The sequence below is a fragment of the Alnus glutinosa genome, chromosome 1 (genome assembly GCF_958979055.1).
Source record: "Alnus glutinosa chromosome 1, dhAlnGlut1.1, whole genome shotgun sequence".
In the NCBI taxonomy this organism is placed as follows: domain Eukaryota; kingdom Viridiplantae; phylum Streptophyta; class Magnoliopsida; order Fagales; family Betulaceae; genus Alnus; species Alnus glutinosa.
The window spans coordinates 38894891-38912667 of record NC_084886.1 but is presented as its reverse complement, the minus strand read 5'-3'; the positions used below and the strand labels follow the sequence as shown (position 1 = coordinate 38912667).

At 43.8% G+C, this 17777-nt stretch overlaps 1 protein-coding gene across 1 annotated transcript; it reads left to right on the top strand.

Moving 5' to 3' along the window:
• Positions 1-3665: 3665 nt before the first annotated feature.
• LOC133859894 (uncharacterized) lies at positions 3666-4583 on the top strand. Its single transcript, XM_062295473.1, has 2 exons — positions 3666-3966; positions 4075-4583. The coding sequence occupies exons 1-2, from the start codon at positions 3666-3668 to the stop codon at positions 4581-4583; spliced, it is 810 nt and encodes a 269-aa protein (XP_062151457.1).
• The last annotated feature ends 13194 nt before the right edge of the window (positions 4584-17777 follow it).

Genomic DNA, 17777 nt, shown 5'->3' with positions numbered 1-17777 from the left:
CTGTTGTGTTTGTGTATTCCCTTTATTTCTCCAGTCACAATCTGTCTTTGTATTACTTAATTTTTACTGGAATATCTATTGGCTTGTAGCTAGATCGACCATCTTTTGTTAGAGAGTGCGTTATTGTAAAGAGAGGCTTAAATATTGTTCTTGTGAGGTTTGTGTTCTGCCTAGGCAACTGTTTTTTATGCCAGATCCTTTTGGCACTACCAAAAAAATGGGATTTCTGGACCCTTTTTTTATAAACGGTTTTTTAAATCGTCTATAAAAAAAAATTTATAGTCGTTTTTTTTAAACCGTCAGGAAAAAAAAATTTCGGTCAATTTAATTTAACAGTTATTAAAAATGCAGACGGTTTGAATAAAACCGTCTGGAATTTTATAAAATTCCAGACGATTTTATTTCGTAAAATTCCAAACGGTTTTATTTCGAACCGTCTATAAATATATAGACGGTTATAAAAAAAACTGTCTGTAATTAGACGGTTTGATATAACTGTCTATAAATACATCGACGGTTGTTAAAAACCGTTTGGAATTTTCTAATTCCAGACTGTTTTTTAACAACCATCTATAAATACATCGGCGGTTGTAAAAAAACTGTCTTGAATTTTCTCATTCCGGACGGTTTTTTAACAACCGTCCATAACCTAATTTTCTAAAAGGAGTAATTAAATCCCTCACACCGGTTGATATCGATCCCCTGCTTCTAGCTCTCTCTCTCCCTCTCTTTCTCTCACTTGGCCGGCAGCTGTTTATCGACCCATTCTCCAGCGCTTCCCCTTTCTCTCTCTCTCTCTCTCTCTCTAGCTCAGGATCCGTTGGCTGGCTCTTTCTCTAGCTCGTACTTCTTCCAGCCTCTATCTCTGTCAGATTGAGAAGACGCTGGCCCGCCCTCACCTTCTCCGATGACACCCGATGTGTCCCTGCAGCTAGTAGCCCCAGGAGCCACACCCCCGATCGACGCCCAATGCATGTAAAGGTAAGTGCTTCAAGTTTTTTTTAATTATTATTATTATTATTATTATTATTTTATAAGTTTGTGCTTTTCTGATTTGCTAGTGCTGATGGGTGTTATAGAAAGATGTAGGATACAAGTACTGAGGATTTATGATACATTTAACATATAAAGGGTTTTTGTATCATCTCTTGCTTGACCTGGAGTCAACGAATCTGAGCTAGCACATGCCCAAATTTATCAATGTGGTTGCCTTATCTTTTGATTTGAGTTGTTTTGTTGTATCTTGCCCCTTGTCTCTGAGGTGGGTTGGTCGGTTGGGGGGTCGTGAATGCCTTTCTACATTGGAAAAAGCTTGGTTGTGCACAAGTTGTCTACTTTCTAGGTTTGTAATGCAAGATAGACAGAGGAGCATAGCCACAGACAGGTTCATCAACGTGGCTGCCTTATCTTTTTCTTTTTCTTTTTGTAAGTGGCTGCCTTATCTTTTGATTTGCGTTGGTTGGTTTGTGAATGCCTTTTTATATTGGAAAAAGCTTGGGGCACAACAAACTGTTCACAACCTATTCACACAAGTTGTCTACTTTCTAGGTTTGTAATGCAAGATAGACAGAGGAGCATAGCCACAAACAGGTGGATCAACATGGCTGCCTTATCTTTTGATTTGCGTTGTTTTGTTTTATCCTGCCACTTGTCTCTGAGGTGGGTTGGGGGGTGTTCGTGAATGCCTTTCTACTTTCTAGGTTTGTAATGCAAGATAGACAAAGGAGCATAGACACAGACAGATGGGGACGACATAACATCTTGAAGTAAAAAATAATGATGGAGTTTGGTAAATATTTGTTCATTTTGTTAGGAAGTTCGCCTTTCCCTACAGTCCCATTCACCGACCATGAATCGCCCGAGCAATCCAGGGCTTAAATTGTTATGAAATCCACCTTTCATGACAAGGGCGCTTGCCTACCAAGAATGATCCAAGAAGCCCGAGTGTCAGATGCAACATTGACAGACAGAAGGTAATAATTGTAAGGCTGACAATAGGACACAATTAGGTGGCTGAGCACCAGGAAATCCGGGATTCACTGAAAGCCCATGCTTCACCAGCGATGAGTCAGCCTGTCAGTCACTATTGGGAGTGTATCAGAACACTGCTCATGCCAGAAGAAGTGATGTCCCTTAAAATCTGGATTAACCTTACCTAGCCATAATTACAATGGCCTATAAATAGCAAGACCCGGGTATTGAGTTTTTTTCGGACTCTCATACTCTCACTCTCTCTCTCTCTCTCTCTCTCTCTCTCTCTCTCTCTCTCTCTCTCTCTCTCTCTCTCTCTCTCTCTCTCTCTCTCTAATACGACTGTCTAACTTGGGCGTCGGAGGAGAATCGCTGGGGAAACCCATAGTGTGTTCTTGTCATTTTGTAGGTCACTCGGAAGCGTTTACTAGGAGCAGTCTCCACGTCACCGGTCAGAATCTCCATCAACAGTTTCGCGCCGTCTGTGGGAACGTTTGTCGTTCTTGCGAAATATATATGTGCATCCGGCATGGTGACCACGAGATCAAAAGCATTGAGAGGCCCGTGGGGGAATCGGGCGAGGAAGCACCCTGAGAGAGGGGAAACCACCTCCAAATCCTCCCCCACATTGGAAATCCTCAATGAGAGGATAGCTCAGATGGAAAAGGAAATGCATGAGTTGGAGGAAAAGAATGCAGCGACGTCAAGCGAAGGATTCACACTAGGCAACTCTGCAACCTAATGAAAAAGGAGAGCGGGGTGATGAAGCACAAGCCAGAAGTCAAGGAGGTCGGGAAGAAGAGAAGAAGAATCATGATACTGTAGATCAAAGGCCTCAAAGGTGCAGAGCATCGAAAAGGGTGGATAAGAAGCTCAAGGAGATCATCGAGAAGCTGGAACAGAGGTGTGACTTGTTATCAGTAACAGCGCAGCACCAGCATAAAGGGAGTATGTCGAAAGCTGGGGATTTATTCCAAAAAAAGGTTTCCCCATTCACTGACAGAGTGGCTTTATTACGCCTCCCCTAGAAATTTAAAGTCCCAAACATCAAAACTTACACCGGGCAGGAGGACCCGGTTGAGCACTTGGATAATTATTGCGCTCACCTCGAGTTGCAAGGAACCCCGGATGAGGTGGCATGCCGGGCTTTCCCACTAACTCTATCGGGGAATGCCAGGGACTGATATAGGAGGCTTCCCCCGAAGTCTATCCAAAATTTTGATGAATTCGGAAAAATGTTCCTGACACAGTTCATGGCGGGAATTGTGAGGAGGAAACCGGCAGGGACTTTGATGTCAATACAACAAGGGAGAGATGAGTCACTTAAAGAATTCCTCTAGCGGTTCAATCAAGTGAGACTTACCACAGAAAGTCCCACTGAAGAGTTTGTTCATTCGGCCCTCCATCAGGGGATCAGGAAAGACGGGCCATTGATGGCCGACCTAGCTCGGAAGCAGACGCGCTACCTCCACGAGTTCATGGAAAGGGCAGATGAGTTTATCAATTAGGAAGAAACACTTCGGGCTTTACTCGGGAAAGGGGTCACCCAGACCTCTAATTCGGGGGAAAATTCAAAGAAGAAGGAGTTCCACAAGAGGCAAAATGTAGCAGAGTCGGGGATCAAGAAGAAGTTCCATGAATATAACTGGACCCCCCTCAATGCACCCATCGAGGAAGTCTTAGCAGCGATTAAAATGGATCCCATGTATGAGAAGCCATCGGAAATAGTTGGGACTCCTCATCCAAGGTCGGTTCATTGCTATTGCGCTTTCCACGAGTCGAAGGGGCATTGCACAGAGACTTGTAGGTCCTTGCGAGCCTTGATTGAAAAATTCATTGAGAACTGGAAGTTAGTCCATTTCTTGGCAAGTCAGCGGGGCCAGCAAGGGTTTGGCCAGAACCCTCAACCCGAAGAACAGAGGAGCCAGCCCCTGAGGTATCGGGAAGAACCCAGGGAAAGGATGGAGCGTCCCCGGGAATGCGATAGGGAGCCTAGTAACCGAACGACCGATCGGGATAGGTGAGAAAGAAGTAGGAGTCAAGCACGACAGCCTGGTCGGGAGAACTTCCTTGAAATTCATACGATATCTTGTGGCTTTGAAGTTTATTCTGTCCAGAGACCGCCAAAAATGAGGAAGTACGAGGATCAAATCATCGGCTTCTCGAACGAGGATTTCGTCGGGGTCTCACTCCCACACTCGGATGCTTTGGTGGTGACTTTAGCTATCGCCAACCATAATATACACAGAGTTCTTGTCGACACCGGAAGTTCCGCCGACATAATATACAAGTCAGCTTTCGAGTTGATGAGCATAGATCAAGGTAAGGTGGTCCGGACAATGGGTCCCCTAGTCGGCTTTTTTGGAGAGCAGGTCCTCCCGATGGGAGCTATTGAGCTCCCAGTCATGGCGGGAACCAGCCCCCGGAAGAAGACAATTAAGGTGAAATTCCTAGTTGTGGATGGGCGGTCGGCTTACAACGTCATACTGGGAAGGCCAGCTTTGAATGACCTGGGGGCCATAACCTCAACCCGACATCTGTGCATGAAATTCCTGACTGACTTAGGAGTCAGAGTAGTCGAAGGAGACCAGAATTCGAAATTGGAGGTCTAGGAAGAAGAATAAAGATTGGCTCCCAACTTTCTGAAGAGTTAAAAGATGAGCTGGTTATGTTCCTCAAAAGTAATAGCGATGTATTTGAGTGGAATCATGAAGACATGCCCCTTGATAATCGTACATAGACTCAACATAGACCCCGGTTCTAGACCAATCAAACAGAGAATGAGAACTTTTGCGCCCGAGAGAAACCAGACGATTGCCGCAGAAGTGTCGAAGTTGTTAGCAGCAGAGTTCATCCAGGAAGTTGACTATCCCGAGTGGCTTGCAAACGTTGTATTGGTGAAGAAGTCTAATAATAAATGGAGAATGTGCATAGATTTCACCGACTTGAACAAGGCTTGCCCAAAAGACAGCTCCCCACTACCCCGCATAGATCTTCTTGTCGATTCAACTTCTGGGCACCAACTTCTAAGCTTCATGGATGCGTTCTCGGGCTACAATCAAATACAAATGGCCGAGGTTGATCAGGAGAAGACTTCATTCATTGCCGATCGAGGTCTATATTGTTACAAGGTGATGCCGTTCGGGTTGAAGAACGCGAGCGCTACGTATCAGAGGTTGGTAAACAAGATGTTTGAGAAATAGATGGGGCGGAATGTGGAAGTGTACGTTGACGACATGCTAGTTAAAAATGTGCAGGCCCCGGATCACGTCTCTGATTTAAAAGAAACGTTTGATACGATAAGACACTATGAGATGAAGTTGAACCCGAGTAAGTGCACTTTTGGGGTCTCATCCGAAAAATTCTTGGGCTACTTAGTATCCCAGAAGGGCATAGAGGAGAATCCTGAAAAGGTACGTGCAATATTGGAGATGCAACCGCCGAGAACCACGAAACAACTGCAGCAGCTGACTGGAAGGACAGCGGCCTTGAACCGATTCATTTCGAGGTCTACCAACAAATGTCTCCCTTTCTTTAAGATCTTGAAAAAAGCATTTGAATGGGATTCAAAGTGTGAAGAGGCCTTCAGAAATTTGAAAGAATATTTGACCAATGGAGGGGAAATTCTCTATCTGTACCTGGTAGTATCGTCTTCGGCTGTTTCCTCGGCTCTGTTCTGAGAAGATGCTGGCATCCAGAAACCGGTATACTTCACTAGCAGAGCACTTCGCGGAGCTGAGGAAAGATATCCAAGGATAGAGAAATTGGCCTTTGCTCTGATAGTATCAGCCCGGAAGTTGAGGCCGTACTTTCAAGCACATGCTATCCGAGTGTTAACTGAATACCCCTTGAAGAAGGTTTTCCAAAAACCGGACCTGTCGGGTAGGCTTGTCAATTGGGTTGTGGAGCTTAGGCAGTTTGATATAGAGTTTCACCCACGAACGACAATTAAAGGACAAGTTATGGCCGACTTCTTCCTTGAATTCTGCAATGTTCCCGAGTCCCGAGATCCCGGCTGGGCTCAAATGTGGGTCGTTTATGTGGACAGATCCTCTCAGTGCCAGCGAAGTGGTGTCGGGGTCGTGCTCCTGAGTCCGCAAAGGTAGAGATTTCAATAAGCCATCAAATTGGATTTTGTCACAACAAATAACGAGGCTGAATATGAAGCCGTCCTGGAGGGGTTAACGATGGCCCAGGAAGTAGGAGCCCTCGATGTCAAAATTCAGAGTGATTCACAGGTAGTTGTGGGCTAGATCTCGGGTGAATATGCAACGCAAGGAGACCGACTAACCAAGTACTTGGAGAAAGTGCATAGCCTTCAGTCTTGCTTCAGAAGTGTGACTATCCCAAAAATTCCACGGGAAAAGAATGGTCAAGCGGACGCGCTGGCTAGAGCAGGGTCGGTAACGGAACAAGAGATTATCAAGATGAAGCGGCAAGTACTGGTTCAATCCAGCCCCTCAATAGCAAGAATTCAAGGTTCAATGCAGATAACCCAGGAAAAGGAGCCGGAGGTGATCAAATACCTAAAAAGTGGGGAGTTAGCTAGAGATAAAAGTCAATCGCATAAGGTAAGGCTACAGTTGTCACGCTATACGTTGATTGACGATGTGTTATACAAAAGGGGATACTCGAATCCGATGTTAAAGTGCCTCTCGGCTCTAGAAACGCGCTATGTCCTGAGGGAAATTCATGAAGAAGTCTGCGGGAATCATTCGGGAGGAAGAATGCTAGCCCACAAAGCAGTAAGGGCCGGATATTACTGGCCAACGATGACAAGAGACTCGGTTGAATTCGACCGAAGCTGCGATAAGTGTCAGCAGTTCGCACGAATTATGAAAAACCCGCCTGAAAGATTGACTTCGGTCTTGTCACCCTGGTCATTTTCAAAATGCCCCGTGGACTTGGTTGGTCTGATGCCGCCCGGGAAAGGGAAAAATAGGTTCTTGGTGGTAGTTGTGGACTATTTCACGAAGTGGGCAGAAGTGGAAGCGCTAGCAACCATGACCGCCAGCAATGTCATTAACTTCCTCTGGAGATCGGTCATTTGTCGTTTCGGAATCCCCTATGCCTTCGTCACGAATAATGGCGCCCAATTCGACGGGAAACCTATTCACAGCTGGTGCGCTGAGCTTGGCATCCGAAACCATTACTCTACCCCGATGTACCCCAAGTCAAATGGACAGGTAGAGGCGACCAACAAGACCTTGCTGGGAACCTTGAAGAAGAAATTGGATCGGAAAAAGGGGCTATGGGTTGAATATGTTCCAAAAGTTTTATGGTCATATCGGACAACAGCAAGAACCCCGACCGGGGAAACCCCGTTCTCGTTGTCATACGTAACCGAGGCGATAATACCGGTCGAGATTGGTTCCTCGAGCTGCAGAGCCTCGCAGTATGACCCAATTCATAATAACGAAAGAATCAGCTTGTGTCTTGATTTGTTGCAAGAAAGGAGAGACGACGCGCAAGCAATGGGCGAGGCTTACCGAACCCGGGTGGCTAGGTACTATAACAAGACGGTTAACCCTAGGAAATTTCGAGTCGAAGATTGGGTACTCAGAAAACTTAACGTGATGACCAGAGATTCCGCTGAAGGGAAGTTTAATGCCAAATGGGAAGGACCATACCGAGTGGTTAAATGCCATGATAAGGGAGCCTATCGCTTGGAGTCCTGGGAAGGCAAGTCAATCCCAAGAGCATGGAATGCAAAGCACTTGAAGAAATACTACATGTAATTCTGAAATTTCCCATTTGTAAGCCCATGCAGTTTGAATAAAGTGGCGGAAGTTGCAAAGAAAACCAGCATAAATTTTTTTTACTTATCCTCCTTCGGATAAGGGGGGTAAGTCGCAAATTTTTTCGGTTACCCTCACTCGGATAGGGGGTAAATCGGCATAAAATTTTACTTATCCTCCTTTGGATAAAGGGGGGTAATTCGCAAATTTTTTTGGTTACCCTCACTCGGATAGGGGGTAACTCGGTATAAAATTTTACTTATCCTCCTTCGGATAAGGGGGGTAAGTCGCAATTTTTTCGGTTAGCCTCACTCGGATAGGTGGGTAACTCGGCATAAAATTTTACTTATCCTCCTTCGAATAAGGGGGGTAAGTCACAAATTTTTTCGGTTATCCTCACTCGGATAGGGGCTAACTTGGTATAAAATTTTACTTATCCTCCTTCGGATAAGGGGGGTAAGTCGCAATTTTTTCAGTTACCCTCACTCGGATAAGGGGAGTAACTCTTATACTCATTCGGATAAAGGGGTAAGGGATAATCAATCACGCAATAAGGATAAGGTGTAATCAGTCATGAAAAGTTTAATTTACATCACGGTTAGTGTTTACATTATGCAAAAAGGCCTAGCGGCAAACAAAAACTGATAGTTTTCCTTGTTAAAAAAAAAAAAAAAAGAAAGCCCCCGAAGGCATACAAAGGTCTATTCGTTGTCGGGCTACTCGCCTTCTAGAGGGTCGTCTTCGATACGCTCTCCGTCGGACCTATCCTCAGGATTTGGAGCGTCTTTACTCCAGTCGAGAATGTCGGGAACATATTCGATTCTGAGATCCAAAAGTTTTGAGTAGCACGAACTAGGAAGTGACAGGAAGTTGGAACTCATATTCTCGAAGGATATCTTCAACCGATCGGAGCGGAGGACTAAAGCTCGAAAGTTCTCGAACCCTATATGAAAGCCAAAAGCCCAAGCTTTAGTGCGACACCACGGGACAAAGGATAGTTGCTCAGAGAGTCTCCTGACTTTAGCTTTGTAATAACGATACTTCCTCTGAATCCTTTGGTATCGGCCTTCCGCTTCCTCTAGCTTTTCAAGAGTTGACTCCCTCTCGGAGATAGCTTGGTCTCTGTCAGTCTCGGTAAGGTTCTTTTCGAACACGGCCTTCTCCAGAGCAGACGAAACTTTGTCCTTCTCAACCGAGACCCGATCCTTATCGATCAGGGCCTACTCCTTTTCGGCAAAAGCCGTGTCCCTTTCAGCGGATAGTTGATTCTTCTCAACAACTAGTGCGTCTTTAGCAAGGATCACTGAATTGAGATCTGCCATGAGAGTTAACTTCTCGTCTCTCAAGGAACCCAGCTCGGCCGACAAGCGCTCTGCTTCTTTACGAGCTCTATCTGATTTGGCTGTTAGTTGCACTCGTTCGGCATGAGGCGGTCCCTGACCTGATGTAGTTTCGGAGACTCGGGCCCTGGACTCAAGAGCCTGATGCCTTTCCTTCAAATCGGACAACTCTTGGGTCGGGTGGGCAATGACCTCGTCTTGAGACACCACGGTATGCTCAAGGCGATTGATTTCAGGACGGAGGATAGTCTCGATGTTGGGATTCACATGCATGTACTCCAAAAAGTTAGACCAGGCAGCGACTGCTCGAAGGGAATCCTGAAACGGAGAAAACGATTAACAAACAAGAGTAGGAAAAGAAAGCAAGTACTAGTAGAAGGTAAAAGAAAAATACCACGATTTGGAATTCAACGATGTCTTGGGCGAATTTGAAAGGCGTAGTTCTACCGACATCCTCAAAAAGCCCGTCGGGGAGAACAGACGCTAAGGCTTCCAAAGGGTCACCGACTAAATGAACACCCAGGAAGTTGAATGAATGAGAGGCACCGGAAGGACCGGCCTCGGAAGTACCCGGAAAAGAGGTTCCTCCTAAAGGGGTCTCGTCGGGCACCGAGGTACCCGGGTCCACGGTTGTACGTTGCTCGGGCTCCTCACCTTGGAGGTCCTCTTTGGATCCCAGGGTAGGGCTCCTCAAGAGAACTTCAGGAGAAACCAACCTAGACGCTTCGGTGAACTCCTCCTCATGTGCTTGAGGAAGGCGGGTGTGTGGGAAAAGAGTTGCTCCCCTCCCGAGTCTCATTAGAAGCATTCGGAGGACAGAGAGGCTCACCCCGCAACGTAAACTCGGGGGGTCCAAAGGTCTGGGCGGCAAGAGATATCTCGTTGAGCAAGAAATCGTCCCCCTCTTCGACGGAAGGCCTTTTTGAGGCTTTGCCTTTTTCGAGTCCACTGGCCTTGCGTTTAGTACCCACACCTTTGCGAAGACGGGTCGTGCCGGGGAGGATGGTCTGCTGCGCCTCGAACCCGAGAGCACCTCCTTGGTCCGGAACCCTTGGCAGCGCTGCCTCCCTCGGAGCCTCGATAGCCAAGCCCCCTCCTGAGAGTTGGCATTTGGTCTGCCTGCTTAGGGGGACTCCGGAATGCCCATCTCGATCACAATTCCCCCTTCTCTCGGAATAAGGGGGCCTCGGGTTCTTGGACGACTCTCAAGTCGGGAACTGCTCTGCGCGCCTGAGATTCGGAGCTACCGGGTATACTGCTTGGGTGTCAGGCCGAGGGATTTCCTTCCTCGGAATGTCCCTGGGAGTACCGCCGACTTCAGAAGCCTAAAAGAAAGGCTTCTTGGCTCTCGAACTCTCTCTCTGAACCCAAGATGGAAGAGTAGCTGCCGGGGCCTTGGCCTTCGTAGCCTTGGGTTTCCCGGCCTTAGTAAGTGGAACTTTATCCATGGGGATTTTTTAGCCGAAGTGGTTGTTTAACGATTTGCTAGTAACAATCACATCAAAATCATTTTCCACCTTGTGATGGTTGTTGCAGAAGTCGACCATGCGAGTCACTTCTACTTGTTCTGCATCTGAGATGTAGGGAGGGTTAGTCAAGTCACCATCCAAGGCCCTCCATTCCCGAGAAATTCTCTGGGATTCAGGAAGCTTCGCAGATTTGGGGCATTCCTACTCCCCCGAGACTCTGAACACTTGCCTCTCCCATTCCTTATTGTTCGAGTAAACGGGCTTCAAGAAAATAAATGAGGGACTTTGTCGGTTCTTAGCTTCACAACCCCGTCGGAGTCCATCGTTGGTCGGTATACATTGAGAAATTGCGGGATCGACATCCTTGTCCCGACTACGCTTCTCCAAAGGATGAACGAGGCAAACAGATACCTCCAGGAGTTGGGGAATATCTGGCTCGGAGCAACCCTTAAATGAAGCAGAATGTCCCGAGCAATATCAGGGAAGGGGAGCCGTAACCCCACCATGAACATCCTTTCAAACAAAGAAACATCGCCAACCCTGATGTGTAACGAAGACGGATCTTGAAAGTGAAGACGAACTGAATTGTCGATGCCGTAGTTTATGCGTAAGACCCATTCGTTTTTCATAGACAGAAGGGAGACATATCGATTCTCGAGGGGGATCAGTGTCAGAGGGTTGTTCCCGAAAGCGATCTCTTCGTCTTCCCCAACCACATTTTCTTCTGCCTTGTGGATGGGTTCGGTCAAGGAGCCGGCGTTATCCTTGGAAGCCATCTTGAGAAGGAGAGAATGAAGAGATAAGCGGAGGCGTTAAAAGAAAAGCGAAATGGCAGGGAAAAGATGAGAAAGTGAAAAGTAAAGAAAAAGAGAGTGAGGAAGGGTATTTATAGATCTCACAGCGACTGGATGTTACCGGTAGTTACAACCGGGAATCCGGACGGGCCGTCTTGGTTAAAATAGTCTCCATGACTGGAAGACGGATCGACTCGGTTAGCAGGCGTGATGCGAGCATTAAAGAGACAGCAATAATTACCGCACCTGGTGCGGCAGTCGAGGCATCAGGGGCATTTATTGCCAATGTTGGGGCGGCTAACATTAGAATTTGAAATTCAAAATTTCGAAACTCCCCAGCTGCGAAAAAAAAAAAAAAGAAAAAAAGAAGAAGAAAAGGGAGTCGCCTACTGCCTTTCCCGACAAGTACAATCCAGTCTAGCGGGATTTCTCGGTGTCGAGAATGGCTGCTCGGGCAAACGCTAGGAATCAAAGCTATACTTTGAAGATCCGGCTGAATGATAGCTCCAAAGATCCGGTGGTTAACAAGCATACGAGTATAGATGATTCAAGTATTATAGGGAACAGAGGACAACAAAAAAAAAATTCTTTAGTCTCACATACAAGACAAAAGAATTAGGGGGTAAATGTTGGGAAGTCTGCCTTTCCCTACAGTCCCATTCACCGACCATGAATCGCCCGAGCAATCCAGGGCTTAAATTGTTGGGAAATCCACCTTTCCTGACAGGGCGCTTGCCAACCAAGAATGATCCGAGCAGCCCGAGTGTCAAATGCAACATTGACCAACAGAAGGTAATAATTGTAAGGCTAACAAAGGGACACAATTAGGTGACTGAGCACCAGGAAATTCGGGATTCACTGAAAGCCCATGCCTCACCAGCGATGAGTCAGCCTGTCAGTCACTATTGTGAGTGTACCTAAACACTACTCATGCCAGAAGAAGTGATGTCCTTTAAAAGCCGGATTAACCTTACCTAGCCATAATTACAATGGCCTATAAATAGCAAGACCCGGGTATTGAGTTTTTTTCGGACTCTCATACTCTCATTCTCTCATTCTCTCTCTCTCTCTCTCTCTCTCTCTCTCTCTCTCTCTCTCTCTCTCTCTCTCTCTCTCTCTCTCTCTCTAATACGACTGTCTAACTTGGGCGTCAGAGGAGAACCGTTGGGGAAACCCATAACGTGTTCTTGTCATTTTGTAGGTCACTCGGAAGCGTTTACTAGGAGCATTCTCCACGTCACCACCCGGAATCTCCATCAACACATTTTGAGTCTAAAACTGGTGAACACATCTTACCATGTCTGCAGAGGTTGAGTTTTCTTTTGGAAAAATGTTCCAATAGTTAAAAAGTTATCAAATCACTCCTTTAAGGTTCATATGTACATATATATATGTATATTATTCAAACTTTTTATGAGGGCTGCAGGAAGCTGCTGCATAAATTTTCCTCTGGTTTTGTTTATGGCTAGAGAAGTTTCCATTTCCAACATCTTGAGGCAAGAGAAATCCTTGAACGTCCATTTGAAAGTTCTTCATTAATAACAACATATATTGATTTACAAAATATGCATCAAAGTTGTCAAATTTAGTGATGCAACTTTTTTTATTATTATTATTATTGATCAAAAAGTGAGAAAATATTATAAGGGAGGGTCTTTCATATTATTGTACAAAGGGCAAAACTTTTAGCCCAATGGGCCAATTTGGACTCGTGAGCTTGGGCTACTCCAGTCCTTGTCTATTGGACTGGTTTCATTATTATTTATTGAATAGCAACTGAATTGGGCTCTCCATTGGACTTATGATTTTGAAAACAAAAAATGAAGCGAAATTGAACTAAGATGGCCAAACTGGCTTTGCAACACATGCATGTGAAAATAATATGTATGTGAATAATATAATGCATTACTCGACAAACTCCTCGTGATTCATGAATTATGATCGGTGTGTTTCATAAACCTTTTTTAAGAGGAAGTATTTTTTGTGTTTTAATTGAAAAGGTTGTAATATGATATAAATCTGAAAATAATTTTGATAATTTTATAAGTACTTTTTAGTTTTTAGTATGTTAATATTTTAATTTTATTTGTGTTCTTTTCTTATTTTTGTCCTTTAATAAGATCTAAACTGAGGAAAAATCATGATTTCTAAGTCATGATTGGTTTTGGAAACTAGTGTTAGCATCTATATATATATATATATATATATATATATATATATATATATATATATTTATTGTGAGGCCTTTAATTCTATTTTTTTTCTAGTCCACCCATATATATATATATATATATATATGGGTGATATATCTTCGTAGTATCTTGAATTTTTCTGCTCTTGAGGTATCTTATCTCGAAATATTTGAACTATTTTGTGATGTAGTTAGAAAGATGGATAAAAGTTGGATGAAGTTGCCGCGAACTTCGCGAGAGTATATTCGTGGGGTTATGGCGTTTGTGAAATTTGTACGTGACCATGAGAATCGAAAATGGCTCATTGTGTGCCCCTGTAAGAAGTATTTGTTGGGCAAATCATGGTCCTGTGGAGTTGAATTTGCCCATTTAACGTCAGGTGCCGGGATTATTGAGGGTTACATAGAATGGATAATGCATGGGGAATCACTTGTCCCTCCCGTTGATAACGAGACAATATATGAAGCTCCTAGGACGCTTCAAGTGGATAGCATTCAACTACATGGGGGTCCAATGGGATGTAAGATATGCTTACTGACATTTTCGCGATGTACGATGTTTGTGTAGAAGCCGATGAATCTCAAGTGGGAGTTGAAGCCGAAGCTGAATATGTGGATGTTGAAATTGAAGACTTTAACAGGGGGCGAATAAATTAGAAGAATTGCTAACACTACAAAAAAAAAAAGGTTTTTGGCGACGTTTTTTTTAATGTCGTTTGAAGGAAACGACGCTAAATATAGGCATTGGCGTCGGCTCAGAAACAAGCGACGTGAATTTACGTCGGTGTTATAAAACGACGTAAACTAACGTCACTTTTTTTAGGAAATGCCGCTAATCACCATTTTTTTCACGTCGGCTGGTATTGTAAACGCCGGGAACAATGAAAATAATTAAATTTTCAGAAACGCGCGTAAACCCTAGCCTTTTCCCACCTTTATTACCTTTTCCCTCTATTCCTTTTTCCCACGCACCTTTCCCTTTTCCCTCTTCCTTTTTCCCACCTTCTCATTTTCCCTCTTCCGCATGTAATCCCTCTCTAATCTCTCTCAGATTACAGCTTCAATCTTTAATCTCTCTCACAAAATACGGCTTCTCGATCTAATATCTCTTTACGTCCTCCAACAAACGGCGCTTGTACCTCTCCATCTCGATCTCTCAGGTAAATATTTGATAATTTTCCTTTACTTTTCCCACTTTTCCCTTCCGCCTTTAATCTCTCCATCTCTTTCATTTCAGTTTGTCTCGTTCTCTCTCAAACCTAATTTTTTCAAGGAATCATAGATCGATCCTTCAAGGAATCAGAGATCCTTCTTGTAAAGGTATGAACTTCCATTCCTTCTAAAGAATGTCCGATCCTAATTTTCTAGGGTTTGCTTCACGTTGGGTCTGCTCGCTTCTTTCTTTCTTTTGCTTTTTTTTCCAATGGTATTTTGGAAGTAGTCTCTCTTTAGGTGAGATTCTGAACTTCGATTCATGATATGATTTCTTGCAGGTCATCCACACAAGTGTGTGGGCAGGGCAAGCGTCTTGGTCAGTTGGCTAAGTGGAAAACAGCAGAAGAAGTTGCTGCACTTTGTGAGATCTTTGCCAGTTGAAGAATGGCTCATTGTTTCAAACATTCTGTAATGAGTCCTGAAGGTAATGTTGCCCTTTCAACGATGTCCATGTATCTCATCATTGTTATGATCAATCAGAATTAGTAATTTTTTTAGTAAATAAAACGTTGATACCATTTTTCCCTTTGTTGTTTTTGTCTATTTGTGGGCTTGTCTGCTTATGATGGAAATTTTAGAAACTTATGTCTAGAGGTTTGAATTGTTAGATTCAGTATAACAAACGTTTATGTGCCTGCAAAAGAAAACATACGTTTTCATAAAAAAAAAATGAAAAAAAAAAAAACCGTTTATGTGCTTAATTGGCGACGCTTGTATTATAAATGGCAGCAAGCGTCGCCAATTAGCGGCATTTAAATTAGATAAGCGACGCCAATGTGTTGGCGTCGCTTGTATTATAAACGCCGCTAATTCGTGACACTTTTACCAAAAGCGTCGCGAATTAATTTTCTCGACTACTGTTTCGCGACATAAAGCAAGCGCCGTGAAATAAGTGTCGCTAGTTAGTTAGCGGCCTTTTTTTTACCATTTAGCGTCGCTAAATAAGCGTCACTAATTAATAATTTTTTTGTAGTGTAAAGGATGTCGATACGCCACTCCATGGAAATACAAAACATAGCAAATTGGGAGCTATTGTGCGTCTATATAATAGTGTATGGGCGGTTGGAGCAATGCATCATTCTCCATGTTGCTCGAATTCATCAATGAGCTGATGCATCCGGATGCAAGTTTGCCTAAAAACACATACGAGGCGAAAAAAGTACTTGAAGGATTTGGGCCTTGAGTATGAGAAGATATCGGCTTGTCGCAAATGTTGTATGTTGTTTTGGAGGGAAAATGAAAAGTTGGACAAATGTACATTTTGCAATGAGTCCAGATGGAAGGATGACTTAACTAATGGAGATGGGTCGACAAAAAGTTCAAAAAAAAAGCCGGTCAAAGTGTTGTGTTGGTTTCCGCTAATACCAAGGCTGCAGAGGTTGTTTATTTCACATCATACATCGCCACATATGAAGTGGCACGCTCAAGACCGTACAAAAGACAGTGTGTTGAGGCATCCGGCCGATGGAGAAGCATGGAAGGCATTCGATTCACATTACCCAATATTTGCATCAGACCCACGAAATGTGAGGCTAGGTTTAGGGTCATATGGCTTCAATCCTTTTGGGAACATGTCTTCTAGTCACAGTACTTGGACGGTAATGTTAGTACCCTACAATTTGCCTCCTTTGATGTACATGAAGCAACCGTGTTTTATGTTAAGCTTGATTATCCCTGGCCCGGGTACACCAGGATAGAATATAGATGTGTACTTAGCACCCCTTGTAAGTGAATTGAAAAAACTATGGGAAGTTGGGGTACAAACTTTTGATGTAACCTCGAAAAAATACTTCACAATGCGTTCGGCCTTGATGTGGACGATAAATGACTTCTTGGCATACAATGATTTGTCAGGTTGGAGTACACATGGATGAAAAGCATGTCCTTGTTGTAGGCATGAAATGCAATCAACGTGGCTAACTTATGGTAAAAAATTATGTTTTATGGGACATAGGCGATGGTTGCCTCCGGATCATCCATGGAGAAGAAACAAGAGACGATTCAACAGTGCGCAGGAAATGGTTGGTCCTCTCAAAGTGCTGGATGGCGACGAGATCATGAGACAGTTAGAGTGTGTTGTCAATCGGGCAAGGACTGGACAGAAGCTGCCAGCTAGGGAAGTAGATTGGAAGAGGCGAAGTGTATTATACGATTTACCTTATTGGAAATATCAATTACTACGCCATAACATTGATGTGATGCACACAGAAAAAAAAAAATGTCATTGATAATGTAACACCCTGTATTTTAAGATATTGAATAGAATATCTTAAAATATGGTTTAAGACTTAATAATAAGGTAAAAGAATAAATATAAATATTTATGAAAATAAATATTCATTTGTTAAGAAGCGTTTATAGTTTTAGTTTAATAAAAGTTCAAATGAACCTTGAACTTTGGAACGATGGAAACATGGTTAAACAAACTCCGTTTTGGTTGATTCAAAAGCAAAAACATTCTTCTTGAAGTCCTCTAGCTACCCTCCAAATTTCATAATTTTTAGACTCTGTTTAAGGTACGAAAACACTTAAGAAAAATACTACCTCTGATTTATACGAAAATTTAGCATGAATAATTTATGGGCCATTTTATTCATGTACAAACTCAGCCCAGCCTCTGGAACAGCCTAGCCCAACACGTTGAAGACCCAGCAGCCCACATTGAACCCAGCTCAGCCTATGCACGTTGAGTATCCCCAATCCAAAATTAATTTCCACCTTCTAACGAAATTGAGAGCACACTAGTTAGAAACTAACCTCTTATTACTTGAAGATAGATGATATTTGGCACCTAATGATTATTTCCTATCCTCCTACATGCCTCATCATAGCAGCTCAATGCCCAGATGCCCTCTTCTCCAACCTTTGATCATTTAACCCAAGTGATCCAACCATCCAAAGAAGGTGCAGCTCCCTTAACCAAACAAAATATCTCCATCTCAACTTGCTGCCCAAGGAGTTGCATCCCAGGCTTTGATTAGTTTTGCTAAAAAATGATCCAAGCCATTTAACGGTTCTACAAAAGCAGGTGCAGCCCTCTCTTCAATCTCACGCACAAG

Bases quoted from the DNA above. Each gene is read 5' to 3' on its own strand.
- LOC133859894 (XM_062295473.1), top strand. From the start codon at position 3,666: ATGGATCCCATGTATGAGAAGCCATCGGAAATAGTTGGGACTCCTCAT. The intron at 3,967-4,074 runs GTAACCGAACGA...GTGGCTTTGAAG, and splicing joins GGAATGCGATAGGGAGCCTA to TTTATTCTGTCCAGAGACCG.